Source organism: Oreochromis niloticus, linkage group LG22 (assembly GCF_001858045.2).
Source record: "Oreochromis niloticus isolate F11D_XX linkage group LG22, O_niloticus_UMD_NMBU, whole genome shotgun sequence".
Taxonomy (NCBI): domain Eukaryota; kingdom Metazoa; phylum Chordata; class Actinopteri; order Cichliformes; family Cichlidae; genus Oreochromis; species Oreochromis niloticus.
In genome coordinates, this window is record NC_031985.2 from 24135165 (window position 1) to 24156010 (window position 20846).

General features: G+C 40.3%; 1 protein-coding gene across 3 annotated transcripts in view; it reads left to right on the forward strand.

The window, feature by feature from the left end:
* Positions 1–20846, forward strand: part of vps50 (VPS50 subunit of EARP/GARPII complex) — a 114102-nt gene that overhangs the window by 11264 nt on the left and 81992 nt on the right. For all 3 annotated transcript variants that reach the window (XM_025902313.1, XM_003457265.5, XM_005462009.4), the window contains exons 3-9: positions 1512–1634; positions 2620–2691; positions 10906–10959; positions 16109–16179; positions 17838–17955; positions 18886–18921; positions 19368–19450. In XM_025902313.1, the coding sequence (XP_025758098.1) occupies positions 1512–1634; positions 2620–2691; positions 10906–10959; positions 16109–16179; positions 17838–17955; positions 18886–18921; positions 19368–19450 (557 nt within the window). The remainder of the gene's footprint in view (positions 1–1511; positions 1635–2619; positions 2692–10905; positions 10960–16108; positions 16180–17837; positions 17956–18885; positions 18922–19367; positions 19451–20846) is intronic.

Below are 20846 nucleotides of genomic sequence, written 5' to 3' on the forward strand. Positions count from 1 at the left end.
AGGGTGATAGGAGTCAACTTTTCATTAATATACTTGCAACCACCCAGCCTTTTCAGCAGCTACCTTCAGCAATGATTGTCATCTAGACAATTGTCCAGTCAGCAGTGTTTACCATGAGTGTGGTTGTGTGTGGGGAAGCGTGGCATTTATACTGGTCGAATAGTCATTTAAAGTCTAAATGAAATATTTTAATACTGGAGTTCTGTTTTTCATGAGCTATAAGCTATAATCAGACGGTTAGGTGCTGTAAATGTAGAATTGATGAAAAATGACATTTTTTCAAAGAAATAAATGAATTTAAATATTTTAGATACACTAGTACTTGTCAGATTTATGTCTGATAGCTGATAGCTTTTGAATCATTTGACTTGTATGCCCACTTCTGTTCTGTGGAGTGAAATATGAAGCCAGATCCAGAAAAGGCTTATAAAGATCAAAAATTTAATGTTTTTCCTGTTTAGTCTGATTAAATGCTGCTTGCACCTTTTTGATCAAAGTCCCATGAAAGGCTTGCAGTCGGTTCAGATGTTTCCCGTGGTTACTGCAGTTTTTATTCTAAACACATGCTTTTTTGTGTTAAACAAGCTCAGCATTTATTATTATTTTCTGCTTAGTTTTTGCTTAAAACATAAAAAAGTGTCACCCTCCAAAAAATGGGTATTACACTTATTATTCTTATTACAGACTTCAGTGGAACCTGAATTCGGTTTAATTTCAGTGTTTGTGATTTGATATTCTGATGTAACTGCTGGATAGATTGCCTTAAAATTCCGTACAGATATTAATGAATACTCAAATGAAACTGTAAACTTTTTTTTTTTTTATATTTGTGGTAACTTTTCATCCCAGCACTTTGGTACTGACATCTGCCTGCATCTCAGCTCATTAAGGCAGTCAGGAGTGGGCTTTAAAACCCTTCATCTAAAAGACTCAACGCAGCAATAAGCCTCAGCGGATGCACAGCATGTTAATCAATAAGGCTCTGATGTTTCTCTGAGATTCTCAGAAGGGAATCTCTGTTCTCTTCTTTTAGTCATTTGTGTCTTTTTGTCTTTCCTCTCATCGCTGCCTCCCTCCCATGACAGCCAACCAATGAAACAAGCTGCAATCTTTTCCTAAAGTCTATGATTAACATTTTTCTCTTTTCATCCCCCCCGCCTCTTGTCAACGCCCTTCCTTTACCTCTCCTTGTCCCTTGTTCTCTGCCTCGTTTAAGTTTAAGGACAAATCCTTCACCCTTTAGCTTTGTCCTTAAACTCCTCTGGAACTCTTGCTTCTCTAATCCTATCTCTCCCTCTTTTACTGATCTTTCCCCCGACAGCCTGCTGATATATCCTGTTTGTTCTCTTTTTCCTTTTTTTCTTCCTGTGACTATATCTTGTTTATTGTTTTGTGGGTTTTAATGTAATAGTGTGTACCTTTTCTGACTAGTGCTTATACCAAGGACATCTTCTAACTCTGTCTCTCGTTGTTTGTCGCCGTCTCTCCCCGCCTGTCTCGCCCTCTTGCAGGAGGAGCTGCGGGAGCTGAGGGAGCAGCCCATCGACCCCCAGGCGGAGCAGGAAATCATCGACAGCATCGAGGAGGTCTACTTCTCAAATGACTCCTTCGACATGGTGCAGCATGAACTGGAGGTCAGATACTCTGTATGATTTCCAGCTCTTGTGCTATTGACTGAATGAGCTCCACTCACCGGTTAAGCGATAACAAGCGAGACTCGCTTCCAAGTTCCCACGCCCCCTTTCATGAAATCATTTCATTAAATCCACCACGTTTCAGTAAGTTTGATAACAGAAGTATTGCATTTCTAATGTGAAGAAGTATTGTTTATTGTGCTCTGAACCCCGTCTGGCTGGCAAAAATAAAGCTCTTTTTCACCTGAGCTGCTGTTTCTTACATTTCTGCTGAGCCGCATGCATACAATTGACGTCTGAATTGATGGATTGCATCTGCTCAACAGAAGAAGAGTGTGAAATCTCATTAGATTTATCTTGGTATTGCTACACCATCTGAAATGAGACTCTCAGTCAAGGGGAAAGTAATTACCTATCATCCTTTGGGCCATGGATTTGTAATATCTTCTTTCAGTAGCAGAGTTTGTTTGCTGTTTACCTTGACTAATCAGAGTTATGATCTGGGGAAGTATATTTTAGTAGATTTTTTTTGTTTGTTTTTCTTTTCTTTGAATGAAGCAAAAGCTACACCTACCTTCAGCTTAGGCTCTTTGAAATGGCTCGTGAGATACCTTTAAAAATTAAGATGCTCGACAGTGAGAATTAGCTCTTGCAAGATGAATGAAATCCTTGCTTTGGCCCTTAGCACCTGAAATTTGATAGTGTCATAGTTCTGCTTTGAATATATTTTTCTGTCTGGCACACACCGAGCGAGGACTCGTACTGTGTTAAAAGCCAGACGTGGTGGGAAGCAGCATGCAGTGGTATCCAAGTAAGCACAAGCAAAAAGACTGGATGCTATCAGCAGTCTAAAGGGGAGGTTTTGTAAGCAAACACTAAGGTTGCATGTTTGAATTTCTGTGTGTGTGTGTGTGTGTGTGTGTGTGTGTGTGTGTGTGTGTGTGTGTGTGTGTGTGTGTGTGTGTGTGTGTGTGTGTGATTATAGAAACTCCCGCCCGAGTTGAACCTGCAGGAGTTGGAGGAATACAGAGACAAACTTAAAAGGCAACAGGCAGCAGTAAGTATCTCTTACTCTCTCTGACTTTCATACAAACTCAAAGCTAAAGGCACACAAACACAATATGGTATTAGACCATGCCAGTGTATGTTATGATCATTTCTGCCACATGCTTGTGAACATTTATAATCTACAGTTTGTTCTCGACCTGTAACTTTTTCAAATCATCTTTTGTTTTTCATTTTATTGTTTTATTTGACATGGAAACCACTAACTGGTTTTGTAGTTCTGCTGAAGGTGTAGCACGTAATTTTAAAAAAGACAAAAAAGTCCTTCCTGGAGCCATTTGTAAGTTAGTTGTCCAACTAATTGTTTTGTGTGTGTGTGTGTGTGTGTGTGTGTGTGTGTGTGCGTGTGTGTGTGTGTGTATTTGTTAGGGCCTGTGTTAGTTTTGTAGTAATCAGAGTGAAAGTTAGAGACAGCAGAAGGTCTCTTGCTTTTATCTCTCACACTGTGCGGCACTGCTCTCTGTCATTCTCTGGAGCCCTAGCTGCTCGCTCATCCAGTGAATATAGCAGGGAGAAAGAGAGCACTGTTTCTGTGCCAGGAGAGCACATTGTGAAGCAGTAGGGTACTGTAGATTGTCTTTATTTTCCAGGCCTTTTGGAAAAAACAAAGCAAAAATGGCTAAAGATAAAAAGTAGCTAGGTAACGGCAGTGAAGTGAACTCAAGCACGATGATCACTGCTGTTGAGTTGAGGAATGTCAGACAAACAAATTGCCATGGTGTGTGAGTGTGAGTAAAAAATCTAATTGAATGTATATACAAATATAAAAACTTGAAACTAAATAGTTAACCAATACCTGAATGCCCAAATGGTCAAAAATAGATCGTGACTGATTGTAGTGAATTTGGGAATCTCCCTTTCAGTCTTTTTTAGTTGGGTTTTACCACCTTTTGTCTTCAGTGCTGCCTTAATTATTAAAGGCACAGATTAAATATGGTGCTGGAGACATTCCTCAGAGATGTCGGTCCGTATTAACCTGATAGCATCACACAGTTGCTGCAGATTTGTTGGCTGCACATCCATGATGCGCATCTCCAGTTCCACCACATCCCAAAAATGCTCTGTTGGATTGAGATCTGGTGACAGTCATTTGAGTACTGTGAACTCACCGTCATGTTCTAGAAACCAGTTTGAGGTGATGTGAGTTTTGTGACATGGTGTGTTATCCCGCTGCAAGCAGCCATCAGAAGATGGGCACACTGTGGTTGTAAAAGGGTGCACATGGGCAGCAACAATACTCAGGCAGGCTGTGGCATTTAAACGACGCTTAGTGCGATTGGTACCGAGGGGCCGAAAGTGTGCCAAGAAATGATCCCTCACACCATTACACCACCAGCAGCCTGAGCTGTTAACACAAGCAGGATGGATCCATGTTTTCATGTTGTTTACACCAAATTCTGACCCTATGATCGAGACTCATCAAACCAAGCAACATTTTTTCAGTCTGTGTGAATTATAGCTTCAGTTTCCTGCTCTTATCTGACAGGAGTGGTACCCGGTGTCGTCCTTTGCTGCTGTAGCCCATCATCTTTAAGCTTTGATGTTGTTGTTACCATGTGCTGACTTAAATGTTGGAGAAAGTAGTTCAAGATTTGCTAGTTTCTTTCTTTAAAAGTGCCAGTATGACACCTACACTACATAAAAAGCATGACAATAAAAGTTTGTTGGATGTCAAAAACCTCAGCTGACCCTGCCTCAAGGTCCAGTTTATTAAGTTTTTTACTGGAAAACAGAAGCAATAAAATTCGTTAAAGCCGACCTTGCTGGCTCACACTGTCGAAACACATTTTAAAATAATGATGCACTTGAAAAGAGAGTTTTCATTTATATAAAAGTGTTGAGTTTCTCCATTTGCCCCATTAAGTCATGGCAGGTTTTCCCATACTGCTGTAATTTGCAGTTTGAGACCCATAGTCAGCACTGTGACGCTGAGAGTTTATGGAGCTGTAGAGGAACGTAAACAGCCCAGAACACTTTTTACTTTTGTTTTTTGATGAGATGTTTTAAACTGCAAAGAAGGAATGAAACAAAAACACAAAACCCCCCCAAAAATCAACAAATGCTTGATTCTGACAACGCTCAATAGAAACTGAGTGAAGGTCAATAATTTTGTGCCATGACGTCAGTGCCTGCGTTTTCGTCCACAGCAGACTCATTTCCATAGCGGCTGCTCTTTTGAGGTTATTCAGGTACTCGCAGTTTCAGACGGGAGAGATGGCCTGTCAACAAATTCTATTTATAGCATCATGTGGCAGAGCAAGAAGCACTTTTTCCCTCTGCTTCTTCAATCCCCACAGTGCAGTGCAGATATTGCCCTCCTACCTTCCACCCTGACAGACTTTTGTACTTTTGCCCACTGGTTTGTCTCCATTGCTCCTTCAACTCTACTGTTATCCTTTTTTTTTTTTTTTGACTACATCTATTTCCTCCATGACTCTTATCCCTCTTTTTCATACATGCTGCGCTTCCCTCTTCTGACAGTTTTGGCAGTAGCCCACAGAGCTGCCTGTTTAGTTAAGAGGATGCTTTAGACTTTCTGCCCTGTGGCATGGTGAGACCTGTACGTTTCTACAGTCTGAGTACACAAAAGCACCCTCACACATCCTCTCTCAGTCTCTCACGCTTTCTGTCTCTCGCACTTTCGCTCTCTCTCCCTGCCTCCCTGGCTCGCTGGCTGTCAGCCTGCAAGCACGTTGTGGGAATGGCCACAGTAATTGGTCCAGTGTACTGTCAGGCAGAAAATCCCCAGCTAAGTTTCTCAGCAAGCTCATCAAATGCAAATGTAAAGTCCTGTGCCTACGAACAGCCTTGACCTGTTTATCTGACTCAGTGGCCTGAGTATATAGTGTGTGAATGTGAGAGTGAATGAATAGTGGCATTGTAAAGCGCTTTGGGTGCCTTGAAAAGCGCTATATGAAATCCAATCCATTATTATTATTATTATTATTATTATTATTATTATTATTATTATTATTATTATTATTATATAATTTAATGTGTTTATTTTTGTAAAATCTCAGTTATGAGGTTATTTAAGAGACAGGATAAAACTATAAGAAAAGGATTTGCAAAATGCAATGAATCTATGTGAAAATGAATCGATTAAGGATTATGACAAATTCCTACATGAAATGTAGATAGATGGAAATCACTTCCTACCTTACATGAATAATGATTATCTGTACTTTTTGACTTTTTTATGTAACGTTAAAGCCATAAAAAGTGCACCTGTCAGTCCCAGTCTTGCTAAAGTTGTAGGAGGTTATTTGGCATTTTAAAACATGAAGCCAGTGCAATATTCGTCCATCTTGTTGGGTTAAAGAAACGAAACACTTTTTCAATGGTAAATTAAGGTTGTTGGAGTATCGGGGTGTGTGTGTGATTGATTTCATGCTTTGATTTGGTTCAGTGTGGCGAGTTCAAAGACTTGTTTGGCAGTAAAATCGATGTTATCTTATGCAATGCAAATTAGATGCAAGCTTTGAAACATGCTACCGGAGCACAGCTTAAGGGACTGCTTCGTTTTCCACACTTTAGAAGAATTTCTGAGACAATGTGCAGCAGAAGTTGCAAAGTTGTTCTGTGAAGTCATGCATATATATGCATGAACTTTGTGTTGTGGGTCTCTGCAGCCGATTTTGTTAAGATTATTTCTAAAGGTGGGCAGTGTGTGTGTGTGCACTCTCTGACTCGCCTAGTCACATGTGCACGTCCATGCTCATGCAGTCATCAGCATGTGAAATAGAGCATTGCACTTTGAAGGGGCGATAATAGTGCTTTCGAGATGTTCAGCATAAAGCTGTCCTGCGATGGCCTTTCCGGCTGGCTGATACCGTGGATAGACTCCACACCTTATTTATAACACCACTTGGCTGTAAGCTTAAGTGCGAGCTTGAGTTAGTGCGGAACAGGGGGTCGAGTACAAGAGCTGAAAGTAACAGTACTGTACGGCACTGTGTGTACGGGTAACTGTGTTTGCCATTGACGGAGGAGATGTGTGAAGAACTGCTGCGGCGACTCTATTTATGCGAATCATCTGCTGCAGGGTGAAGCAAACTTTCTGTGGTTTCATGGGTGAGAACAACTGCCCCGTACCTCTGCCACAGTGTCCAAGCTTAATTGGCAGCTGTGACACGCAGCTGGCCCACAGAGGCTCGTCTCACAGCTAATTGCCTTTTCGTGCTGCGAGACTTCAGCCCATACGAAAAATGTCAGGGTTCAGATATGTAATCTGCTCATGCTTTTTGTCATCATTTGAATGTAGCACACAAGTGCTAAAAGGCCTTAATTAAAGTGGACGCTCATGCTTGCTCATACATCTAAGGCCTTCATCAAATCCTATCAAAAATTTGAAAAGTAATTCCTCCTCCAAATCAAGGCCTTGAAAGTTTGCAGTAACTTGTCAGTGTGTAATAAAGTGCAAATATGCATGACCAGTGCTTAAAGAACCAGCTTAAATGTGGTACCATATCATTTTATATTGCTCTTCCCATCTATCTGAAAGTGGCTTGCTTTTTAGGAATGTAGGCTGTATATCAGCAGAGTTGATATTAGCAATGCGAACGAACATTCTCCATTTTTAATGAAACATGAAAGCTTGAAATGAATTCCCCTCCTGCAGCACTAATGAATTCTGTTCCTCAGTTCAGTTTTTAAAATTTTGCCAGTCCCTGCCTGCCTTATTGCTCTCCATGTGTGCATCAGGCTTTAGAGGTGTCCTGCTGTGGAAAAAAGGATGTTTCAGGTAGAGCATTAAAAGGACCGCAGATGGTTTTAAAGCAGGGATGTAGTGCTGTTTTGTTTTTTTTGTTTTTTAAAGAAGAAAAAGACATTTGCCTCCATTTAGTAGTCTGACTGACAGAATACATTATAAAAGACACTGAATGTGTTTGGAACAAAATCCATCTATAAGCAAGTGTCACTACATGACAGCCATTCATCATTTTTGGAGGAAGAGGCCCAAGTTCCTATTGAAGTCAGTCAAATTGGGAAAAGGGACACACATTTAAGTTCAGTTGTCATCAGGACCAAAAATAAAAACAAATAACTGTTTATCTGCTCAGTGGCCTGATTATATTCAGCATATAAGAGCTTAAAATACTTTGTGTCTTTAACCCACATTTAAAAGCTTGTTTCCCCTGCAGGTTATGCCCCTGCTGCTCAGAGATGGATCACGTTAAGGCTTCATTATTGGTTGAGTCCATCTAGCCAATGCAATCAACATGTCCAGCTCATTCTACAAAGCACTGAGCAAATGCTATGTATGCAGTTACACAGACTGTATAAGCAGTAAAAGATGGATGTACCCCAGTGGTTTTCTAGACTGAGCCTTTTTGGTGGTTTAATGATAGCATTTGAGATCTAACTGTGTTAGTTTTTTAAGCAAAAAGTGTCGATATTTAGACTGGATGGTGGGGTGCTTGGTTATCTGCTAGTATTTGCCAGTTTGTTTGGGCCTCGGTCAGTTATTGGCACTTCCACTAGAGCAGGGGTGTCAAACAAAAGGCCTGGGGGCCATAACCAGCCTTCAGCCTTCAATCTTCAATCTGGACCATTGGATGGCTTTGAAAAACGTGAAGGGAGAGACCAGTTTTAGACTCTGATCTGTATTTTCACAACTATTCCTGCCGATAATGAACTCCCCCATGGTCATGCACAATACATCAAAGTAATTAAATGATAAATTTCAGTAATTTTACACATTTAATTCTTACAGTTTAAGCCTCAAGAGTCATGCTGACAAATTTCTTTCATTTACCACAGCAGCGTTTCTTTGTTATGTAGAAACGCTGAGCTCCAAATGTTGAAATTGCTCTTCTTTGTCTTATATGAAGTCATTTCATTGAGTAAATGTCTAGTTACACATCTTTACACTGACAGAGTTTCAGCAGTCCTTTCACATAGGATCAAAGTGGGCTGTTTGTGGCCGGCCATGGAAAATTAATTTGACATCCCTGCCTTAGAGATTGGTGCTTTTTAGGAATACAGGCTAAGAGAAACATTTTTGCAACCATACAGCAGAAACAATTGTAAATCTCTCATGGGTCAGTGCCGTAACATGATTGGCTCCTGGTGTGGCTTTGATTAGCTCTTTAGCATCTTTTTCTCCTGTGCAATTTTTTTCACTGTTGTTTGGCATTTTTGGGGGCGTATTGCTTGTGTGAGAGAGCAGGCTGCTTTCCACCCCCACCCCTACCATCCAAGGCTAAATATGATTTTATAAGACTGTGAAACCCTCGCTGTTTATTTTACTTTAGCTAGCCTTAATCAGGAAAACTGACTCGTATGCCTCAAGTATACTGCATTTGGTATAATTATCACATGTTTGTATTTATCTGCACTACACCATGTATACTGTATTTTTAGTATACTGCTTTCTTTACAATGATTTGGTGTCTCTGTTAGCTTTTGCTAACAGAGTATGTATGTGTGTGGGTTTCTGTGTAAAGTCTCTGAACCTCATATGTTTATATCAGTTGTTATTATTATTATTCTACCACTATAAATGCCTACCGTGTTTATATGAGTTGATTATCATTCATTTTCGGCCACTAGATTTGGATAGTATTTACTCCAAGCACTGTTACGGCTTTGCAGCCCAGCTACTGCACAATTAACCTCCATTAGAGTGTGTGAGAGCAAGCTGAGATTTAATGACTCTGGCCTTGTGGTTTAGGTAGGAGGGTGGTTTTCCTTCAACAAAAAAATAGAAAAAAGTTTAGAATTGAATCAGTGAAATGCCAATAGGTGGCGTTATAGCATTATTTTGGGATAGGTTCGTGAGTGGTTAAGGGGGTTATTCTGGGCTCACATTAATACGTTACTTCACTGTTTTCTGTGTCTCCACCATTTTCTTGCCACATTTGTTGCACCTCTTCCGAGTACTGAATAATTTTTCCTTGGTGAACAATTTATGCATACATTTAAATCTTAACAGAGGCACACACGCACACACACACACACACACACACACGCTTTAACCCTGCTGAAGGAGCCGCTTCAGCTGAGCTGCATTTCCCATCTGTTCAGGTCTCCGGTTTGCTACCACGCATACTTAACACACTTTGAAATGTCATCCCCACCCATAGCCTCGTCTGCCGCGTATCAGCACATACAAAAACCTCCCAGCTACCTCAACTACTCGTGTTTATTCTGTTCTCCTGTAAGACTCCACTTGGTGTGTGCTGGCTTATGTAGTTGCACGGTAAATGGAAGAGAGGTTGCTCACTGTGAGTGGGAGAGAGATTGGTTGGTTGCTGCATAAGCGATTGCCCTTTGCTGTTATAATGAGCAGCAGTATTTAGAGCTCATGTATCTGTAGTCAGGTTTTTTAAAAAAATCCAAAGTTAAGTTGCTTAGTGTTGAAATTACTGCTTTTTTTGTAAACGTGTGGTAGAAATGATCTCTTGCTGGATAAACTTCTTGTAGCATGTTGTTGGATAATATCCTGTGACGCCTATGACAGCTTGAGCTCGGAGAGAGCACGTGCTACAAACTGGGGGCATGGAGTTCAAAACACGTGGCGTTTAACAGCGATAGTCATGCAGATACACTCCTTAATGCTTAAAAATATTTAATTGAAGGCATTTTAACAACTAAACAGGATAAATAAACTTGAGTGGACCCCACCTCGTTCATTCAGTGTGACCTTGTTTGTCTGATCCTTCAGTGTGGATGAAGCTATTCATTTTCCATTGGCCTGCTGTGTTCCTCACTTTTTCCCCTTTCTCCACTAAAAGCTGTGATGGGCGTCACACGTAGCAGAGGTGGGTCAGCCTGATCTCATGACCTCCTTTAATGCTGTGCTTTGTACCATATGGGCACAAGCTTTTTCAGTAATTACAGTTTCACCTTAGCTGTAAATCAAAGGCATACAGAGGGGAACACAAGAAAACACAAAGGGAAATGAGGAAAAGGAGAGTTCTCTCAGAGAAACAAGAGTTACGTTACTGAGAAGGACACTGAATGAAATGAAACGGAGAATGCGAGACACTCCCTTTAAAAGGATTCAGCTGCGTAGAGCCAGAGGTGCAGACATCCCTGATTGTTATTCTCAGCGCAACCTCAATAGCGAGATCGCGTGGCCTAAACAGTTTCTGTGGGGTGACATTTGGGAAGAACATCAAAAAGTCTTCATTCATTCATTCTTTTTTTTCATTTTTTAAATTCTACTTTTCACGTTTATCGTCTCTTTCTTTGTCTTCAGGTTTCCAAAAAGGTCGCCGATCTCATTCTGGAGAAACAGCCTGCTTATGTGAAGGTAAGCCTCCAGTGTAGACTCAAAACCACGCTGAATAACGTGCTCTGTATTCCAGCTGCTGAAGTTTAATTCCAAAACACATCAGTCACTGTTTAAAGTGACATCTTTTCTCAGCCTATGAGACGCGATGATTGGACGTAGTTATTTTGACGCTGTGTGGTTGTCAGTAGATGTGTTTCTGTGAATGTGTCATCTAACAACGCCAGCAACGATGATGACTAAATTTTGGTAACCATGGCAATAAGAAATCTGAATCCATTCACGGATGAAGAAAACGGAGGGGGGAGCATTCTAGTTTTAATGCAGAACGTAGTTGGGATGTGAATGAAAACTTAAGTCAATAAAACCCCTTCTTTGATCACCTAGTGATCTTTGCATTGGACTGAAATGAACCAATGAGAGCTACATAAATCGGAGCAGCTGTGGCTAAGGAGGCAGAGCTGGCTGTCAACTAATCGAAAGGTCAGCGGTTTGATCCCCAGCTCCTCTAGTCCACATATCAAGGTAGCCTTGGGCAAGATACAAAACACCCAATTGATTGTGTGTTATAGATAAAAGTAAATATTAATATAAAACTTAAAAGCCAGGTGAAGCCATCGGTTTCTAGCATGTGTCAAAAGGAGTGTTGATTTCACTGAAGTTATCTTGTTTTCAGATGTTTGGTACGGTTAAGGTCAAGTTTATTTATATAGCACATTTAAAACAGAGTTGACAAATATGCTGTACATTAGAAGTATTTAGCCCAAAGAGAAAAATTGGACTAAAAAAACAGAAAAAATGAACACAGTACTTAAATACACAATCCGAGGGAATGCCAAGGATTTATCCTGGCCAAACAGCAGATGACTGACAGCTTTACTGTGCTATCAAGTGAAACTGGACTGAGATCACTGGCATTGTGAAGCCATCTGAAGGTCGGCCTATGAATAGTAAATTGATCATTATTTCCGCAACCCTCCCCGTGACTCTGCAAAGTCACGATAACGGCAGAGTTTATTAGCAGACACTGGCAGAGGTTTCAGTGCAGCGTTTCCATTCACCCATCCCAACTCACATTCAGTCAGCCTACAGTCCTCTGGATTTTTCAGGGAGATTCCATATTCACCACCTTAACGTCATAACGCGATGGATGATGGGGTTCCGCTGCATCATTTCCCAGTCAGAAAGATTTAGAGACTAATATAAGCCATCGTGCTGGTCTCTCGATTCACTTATATCTTAGAGTATCTACACTACAATAGGAACAGAGGTTTCCCTCCTGTGTTCTTGAACATTTTTCTTAATTTCTTTTCCTCTCGTGTGATATTTCATCAAAAATGTTGCACAGAAACAGACAACCTAAGGGTGCAATGCCACTACTCCCCAGCGCTTGCTGTGTGCAAGTCATCAAAGGGCACACGAATCGCACAGACACATACGCTCATGCCTCAGTGCTTGAAATGAAGGGCTGATAAGCTCGTGATGTGATTCATAGCTATATAGTGACTAACATCTCTCATTGCTATTGGTGTCCTCCAGCGACACTTGGCCTCCGCTTGCACTCGAATGTAATATGGCTTCTTCGTGTTGATGGATACTTGGACAGCCAAGCCAATATCACTAATTCATGCGTTTGTAACTCTTTCATAGTTTTTTTTTTGTTAATGTGCTCAGATTTTCCTGCAATGTTTTTTTTTTGTGCAGATATAACATTTTCTGTGAGGTCAAAGTGTTTCCAATTAAATTGCTATATTGATAAAACGGGCTGCCGGGTGGTTTGAAATAAGTGCCCACTCTTATCTCGTCAGCTTTAAACAGTTTTGGATTGAGTGGGCAAACTGCATGACCCTTAGGCTTGTCAGGAAGGAGAGATTACTTTGCTGCAAACCTGGCTGTAATAAATTTGCAGGTGGCCCTGACCAGGTCACTCAGCGCCACTGCAAACAAATAGATTACACTGGTAGTCCGTCATTTTCCTCTGGAACCACTTATTTATCAAAATTACTGTTTTCTTGTCTTTCTTTTTGCCTTTACTTCCAATTCCCTTAAAGATTTGTAATTTGCCCAAGTCTGATGGTCTTACTGTGGGCTTCTTGCACTGGCAGGACTAGAATTTGATAAGAAATATATCTGACAGCAGGATTAGTATCTCTAGAAATCTGCAGGTATGGTCACATACCCTTTAGATAATGATGTGTGAATGTGGAGCTGTGTGAGCCTGCACTTATATTTCCTAACTTTGCTTCCCAGTGACCTTAATACTACAAAGTGAACCGGCCCAGCCCAAAAACAGCAGCATCATTAGGATGTATAAGCAGGATAGGTAACGCTGAGCCAGTGCGAAGTCAGTGTGCGTGGTGGGGGTCACAGAATAATCTCTTATGAATATATGAATAGAGAAGCTTTGGAAAAATATCCCTTGTGACTAACTACCTCTTTCTCCTTAACCTTTGCTGCCGACACCCACAGAGCTGTGTTTGTGGATGCCGTTGTAGTCAGACCGTATGGTGTGACTGCACTGGAGTCATCTCACTTTTCCTGTATATGTACAGTACATACAAATCTACTGTATACATGTTTTTTTCCCTTCCATTCGAACCAGCTGTGCAACCTTTTTTTTTTATCTATTAAAACCTGCCCGGCCATTTGTCAGAGCCCACCACTGTGCACAGTTAGTGCATCTCCTCTTGCTCAAGCTAAGCTGATTGAGCCCTCTGTCAGGTTAAGTGTAGCTTACAGATAAGGTAGACAGCTTGGAGCTGTGGTGTAACAACAAATTGGAGCCTCGGGCTACATACTGAGCGCTCATTGTGTGGAGTGTATGTGCGTGTGTATGTCTAAAAAAGTATGTGTGTTCTGTTTGAACCTGTATGTGTGAGCATTCAAGCCGTCTTTGTGCTTCCCTTTGTAATCCACAGGTAACAGAATGCATCGGCACCTTTGTATTAGCTCACTGTGGCATTTGTTTAACTACAATAACTGTTGAGTGCGATATTACCTGTGTCTTGATAATGATCACCAATATATGGCATAGAGGATGGTGGAACACCAATGATTAGGGTTCATGGGTTCATCATTGACCTGACTTTCCAACAAGTGCACATGTCCTGTTATTATATAGACCGTGTATTTTAACTTGCCATTATCTTTGGGAGTGAAAAGAGAGATTTTAGCTGTGAGAGTGATGTCTGTAACTTAAACTGCACGATCCCCTTCGGTGTGAACATTCTGATGAGTCTGGCTTCAATAAATGTTGCTTGCAGTTGTTCGCCTGCGCTGCTCCCAGCGCATGAATCAATTTGTTCCACTCAGTTTTTCAGTTATACCTGAGGTAAACCTGCTGAGTCATCCAAATCCCAGCTCATTCCTACATCTTAGGGCAAGTTCTGAGGACATATTTTAAAGTATAACCGAATTACACGCAAATGCCACACTGGTACCTGCTATTTTTAACCTGCTGCTTATGAATTTATCATTAAGAAATACTCAGATACTTGGTGACTCATACATATTTGAGAATAAAGATCAGAGAAATCAGCGTAAGTGTTATACTTTTTTTGCTTTACTGAAAACAAACTAAACTTTAGTGGAAATTTTTATAATGTTGGGTATTGCAGTACCTGGCACTAATGGCATTATCACAACCAAACACTGATCATGTATGGCTTAATTTGATTGGCTGAGAAACACTAGAATGCAGTGGAAAAAGACAAAAAGCTCTTATTAAGACTTTCCTGGCACCTACACACCAAATTTGATGTAAAACATTGTAACAGCTCTGGCTTGAAGCTTCTACATTTTCAGTTTTTGTTGATTTTTGTCAACGAGGTGATAATGCTACTTTATGCTGATTGTTGAGGGCTCCGTGGGTGGTGGAAGTGCACTGGACTTTAAAAGTCCACCATACTAAAATACTGTCGGCCTCGGAATGGATTTAATTTTCATAGAAATGTTCAAAATACACTTTTTTTTGTATTTATATCTTGACACATGAATGCTGTCTTATAGTCATCCAGAAAAACATCCATATCACATGGTGTACGTACCTCAAGAGAAACCTCTGACTATTACATGAGCCCTTGCAAAGTGTTATGAGGACTTGACAAGGTCTTTGTCAACACTCAAGATCATAAGGGCAGATCTGTTTGAATCGGCTTATTGTTCTCGTACCCACAGCTGAAGTGCCTCTTTGGTGTTGTTGGTTTATTTTTAATAACCGTGGAAAATTGAATTTCCCTGGACTATATTCCGTTGGTAAAAGGTTGTTTTTTGCCTGACAGTGTTACGAGGATTTTTTCTTTTTGCCAACACTGGACCTTTCTTGTGAAAAAGTAATACAGCATTATAAAAGAGGATCAAACAACAAGCTTCTCCCACCTCAGGCATGACATCTGGCAGATCAAAAAAAAAGATAAAAGCACAAAGAAGACAAGGAAAGTCAAAAATACGACGGTAAGCTGTTTGTCCGTTGGCCCTGTATTGGCTAAGGGTGTGCTTGTTCTCAGCCGAGGTCATTCAAGTGGCATAATAACTGCACTCTCGGAGCAAAGTGCTCATTGATCCTTTTCTAAATGTCAACACTGAAGGGAAGGAAGACATTCTCTGATTTTTCTGTGTTTTGAAAGTTATTCTCCTAAACTGTGATATACTTTGACTGTGATACATTTCTTACAATAAGAACATCATTTGTGTTATCTGTCTGTTTGCAACAGAATGTAGATGAAATTTGCTGTTATGTCTTTATGTGCTGGATGGGGGAAGTGATTGGCTAAGCAAATGGCCTGTTGTATAGAAAGTACCATAAGTGAGCAAGTGTGGTGATGTCTTTATGTCGGTGCGCTTTCAGAACTTTTGTCCAACTATAGACCATCTTGCAGTGGGATTACACCAGCCATGATGTCTGAGTTCTTAAAGGCTCATGTTAAGGTTCACATCGACATCTTGTTGGGTTGTAATGCTCTCATCTTCAATGCCTACCTGCTGCAGGTGTTGTCTCCATGTTTTTTCATACTGTTGAACAGACAAACTGAGTGAAAAAGGGTGAAAATAAATACCAGCTACAGTGTCACATCTGGTAATAACCCATTTCAATCTAAAGTCTTTTCTTAAAGCAGTTAAAGGCATAGTATGTTGCTCTCTCTCTTCTTACCGTCTCATTTCTTATTTACAGGAGCTAGAGAGAGTGACGGCGTTACAGACCAACCTGCAGCTGGCAGCAGTCATTTGCACTAATGCAAGGAGGTAATTGCGTTCTGTTACATACCATCTATTCTGAGAAACCTACTCAAACAGCTCATTCAAAGTGCATCTGCATATTAAGTGCTTTCCTCATAACCATAATGGCTTCCATTCAGATATTCTCAGTCTGTTGATGTGGTCACATTTGAGAAATATTTGCGTCTTGTTGCTCTTAAAATAAAGTAGCTGTCCAAAACCTGCCACCAGACATGATCTGTTCTTCGTTTGTTGGAGCCGCTATGCGGTTTGTGTGGGTGGTATAAGACAAAGCTTTATGCTGCTAATTCCTGAAGGTTTCGGTGGACATGTAGCTGCTATGTAACAGTTTCTTTTTATAATAAAGTGTAGATGGACAAGATGTGTTGGGGAATGGCATCAAAGGTCCTACAGGCCTGGATTGAATCATATGGTTACCCTACCCCTGTCACTCTTTCTAAATTTAAATAATAGGCTCTTGTTTCATGCTTATTTCTTCAAAAAAGCTCAGATACTCAATTATTTCAGTGATTTGTATAAATACAAAACAGCCATCTTCAGGTGCAAAAGTCTAGAGTCATCTCCTATTGTTTATATTTTACTTCCAGTGTGCCAGAACTTATTCTTGGCTGCTTGACATTGGCTGCTTTTTCACTCATTTTCAGTCCAGTCCTTTTACCTGAAAAAATTTCAGAGTCTCCCTTTTTTGTTTTTGTTTGTTTGTTCATGAAGCTATTTAACACTCACCTGAAACACTGAAGCATAAAAATGCTTAAGCGATGAACCAGTGCTGTGTCTAGACATAACCAACGACTTAATAAAGAACCAATTATACATTGTATCTTTAGGCAATTTGTTAGTGGCTTATTTCTTGAATTGAATCTAAGATATTGCCAAAGATGACACAGTTTGACACGTATAAATAGTATTTTTGCACCAATAATTCCCAAGGAGCTGTTAGCTGAAAACTTGGCATGTGTCAGCGCTGTGTGCTGTGCCCCCTTAATAAGTTGGAGGGAATGGGACAAGTGAAGGACAAAAGAAGAAGTGTCAGGAATAAACTTACTTTCTACAGAAAATAAACAGTATATGAAAGTCACAAAAGAAAATACAGCAAAGGCCTGACAATGGGACCTGAGAGATGCATCTCGCCTTTCAGTTAATCCATCTGCTGTTCACTGAAGCCTCATCAGAAATGGTCTCAGTGGAAGGACGGCTGTCAAGAGGCCATTCTTAAGAAAGGGAAACAAGGAAAAAAGGCTGATCTATGCCAAATTACACAAGACCTGGACTGAAAATCAGTGCCAACAGATGTTATGGAGTGATGAATACAAATGAGACATTTTTGGTTCAAATTGTTGCCATTAAGTACGTAGGGGGTCACGAGAGAGGTACTATCTGTAAAACACAGAGGTGGCTCTGTCATAGTTTTGGCTGCATTTCAGCCAGCGGTGATTGGGATCTTGTCAGATTTGATGGAATTATTAGTTATAAGCTCAAACCTCAAGACCTTTACACAGCACTGAAAGCAGAACAGAATAATGATGCAATCATCTATTACTCTTAAAATCTGTTACTACCTGGGCTATAGTGCTGTGTGTATATATCTTTTCTTGTGCTGCTTACCGTGTTGTTTTTGACCTCTGAATGCCTGGTGACATTGACCTGAGACTTCTTCTGTGAAGGCAACTGAGTGTGGCCAAGGAGGGATTCACCGAGGCCAGCCTCGGTCTCCTGGCCAATCAGAGAAGGCGACACCTGCTAACAGGCCTGCTCAAGTCTCTGAGGACCATCAAGACCCTGGTAAAGTTAACTCACATGGTTTACTATGCAGCTTTTATTTTTGGGGGGAGACCAGTGGTAAGAAATAAGGACCAGGGAAACATCAGCTCTGCTGGAGCAACCACAGGTTTCTGTGTTTCAGTAGCTGGTAACAGCTGCTAACAAGCACTATATGTTAACAGTGATGTAGTGACCAGTGAGCATGGAATAGACTCAATAAAATTATGTGACTTCAGTGTAGATGGGTGAAATATCTGTGGTTTGGTAATGAGTTGAACTCATGTCACCTTTGAAGTGAGCAACGAGGTGCCCAACAAACATGTAGTTTCAGGTGTATATGTGGAGACGGTGCTTTACGCTCACATATTTAGGTTCTCAGTATCACACATCAGTGATCTTTAATTGGTTCTTGAGGTCATCCTGCAAGGATTCATTCTGTTGTTTTGGTTAATTCCAGTTCAACTTCCTGCTTTATTATGTAAATTCAGACTTTTGTCTTGGTGCTGTCATTTGAATTACTCGAGTAATGAATACAGTTTCCTGTTCACTATTTTCTTTCTACTATTTTTATTTACTATTGTGTATTGGTTGACCTGCAAAATCATTTAAGTATGATGTGGTCCGCTGATTCTGACTGACCTACATTGCTCTGACATCCCTTCATAAACACAGTGTGATGTTACTATTAACAAATAAGTGCAGTCTTCAGTAATCACTGCAACAGTTTCTCTACACATGATTTAAAATTAAGCTGGGAGTTAATCAGACATGCTCTCTTTTAATCACTTTAATCATTTGCTCACACTGTAATCAGAAAAATATGCTGCCAACATGATCACAGCAGGAAAGCGCAGAGCTAGTTTGAATAGATAATGAGTTCGTATTGTGTCCTCTTAGGTATCTGATGCTGTATTCATGTGTTTTTCTGCTTGTCATTGCTCCCCCTCACAGCAAAGAACAGATGTAAGACTCAGCGAGATGCTCGAGGTATAGTAATCCCTACATGCACACGCACGCACGCACGCACACACACACACACACACACACACACACACACACAGTGTGTTATTAATTGACAGTAACAGGTCAAACATCAGTGGGGATTCAACATTGAAAGCAAAACCCACACAAACATGAGAGACAAATACAAATCTATATGTGCTGTTAAGGTCAGCAGTACAGTATATGGAATAGATTTCACTGCCACTGTGTGTAATCCTCGGTTATTTGCACAGTACCTGCTGTTATAAGCATTTTAAGAAAATTGTAGTATTAGACTGGATCAGAATCGTAAATCTATCATAGTAAGCCATCATCCGGAGCTTTCACCTGGTGTGATTATGGACTAGTTTTTCTATTAAGCCACACTGAAAATTCTATATTTTTGTGCCATGTAACATGCATTAAAAATTATAACTCCTCTGGTTCTTTAGGAAGAAGATTATCCAGGTGCAATCCAGCTGTGTCTGGAATGTCAGAAGGCCGCCAGCACCTTTAAACACTACAGCTGCATCAGGTAGAGTACGAGCAGATTGATAGAGTGATATGTTACTGTATCCAGCGGGAGTAGGCATCGACTTCATTTTTCTGTCTGGAAAATATTTTGTTATGAGTATGATTTTCCTGAGTTATGCTGTTGTTTTACATCTTCCATTGTCAATTCTTATTTGGAGTAGAAGATATTTAGAAATTGGACTGATTTAAAATTTTGATTGGTTTCTCTTGAAATGTGTCTTTTTTTTCATGGCTGGAATCTAGTTGCTCTGGTATAAGACGTAAAGAGGCTTGTTATGTCCCCTTGTTTGCACTAGGTGTGATATCAGAGTAGTTTCTAAAAGTTTTAACCCTCTAAAGACACTATTAGTGCGCTGATATTTCAGTCTGAGCCAGAACATCTTTACTTCAATCGCAGTTTTCTTTTTAAACATTTGGTTTGGTGTTTTTGGCGAGCTTTAATTCTGACGTCCTCACATTGGTAAACACATAAGATTGCCAGTTACAGGTAAGAAGTGTGAAGGTTGTGCCACAGAGATAGTTAGACTGGAAAAACTTATCAGAGGTGGTGACAAATGTAAAGCAATGAGTAGCCTCTTTATTTTTACGCTCTCCTTTTTTTAAATGTAAGAGTGAGATTTGAAAAGCTTTAGGGATGATTGATGCAGAGACAATGGGAAATATAGTGAATACTTGACGGTTTGTCATTTAAGTACCTTTATTCAGTTTGTGTCAGTAGCTGGGTGTTCAGACCTTTTTATGCATTGACAGACTGATCGGGGATGCCAGAGAAATGAATAATGATCATCTCCACCCATTTCACCTGCCCACAGATCCATCTTTTTGTTTTCCTTTTCCTTTTTAGTCAGTTTCTTGACAGTTACGGCTAATGGCTGTCCCTCCCTGAGCCTGGTTCTGCTGGAGTTTTCTTCCTGCTAAAAGGGAGTTTTCCCTTCCCACTGTCGCCAAATTACTTACTCATAGGAGGTCATTGATGGGGTTTTCTTTGTTTTCTTTAAATTTGGTGCCCTATACATAAAATGGAATTGAATTGAAAAATTGTGTCTGTAAATTGTATTACTAGACACTGTGTTCCTAACAGCCTGTTGCAAAACACATAATTTCTTTAGATTGCAAAGATAACAGTTTGATAGATATAAAAGATTAGTTTTTGAACCATGTAGGTTCAACGTGTCCTTAAAAATTTTGAAGAAACTGGAGGGCAAAAGAAGTGTCAGGCCAAAACCCCCCCCAAAAAACAACTACATACAACAGATGAACAGTATCTGAAAGACATATTCTTAAGGAACAGAAAAAAAAATGCAGTGAAAGATTCCCATTGCCTTTGCAAACATGCATGTGCAGATTTTATTTTATATCAACATTTGCTTCCCACAATGTCTTAACACAGTGGAGCA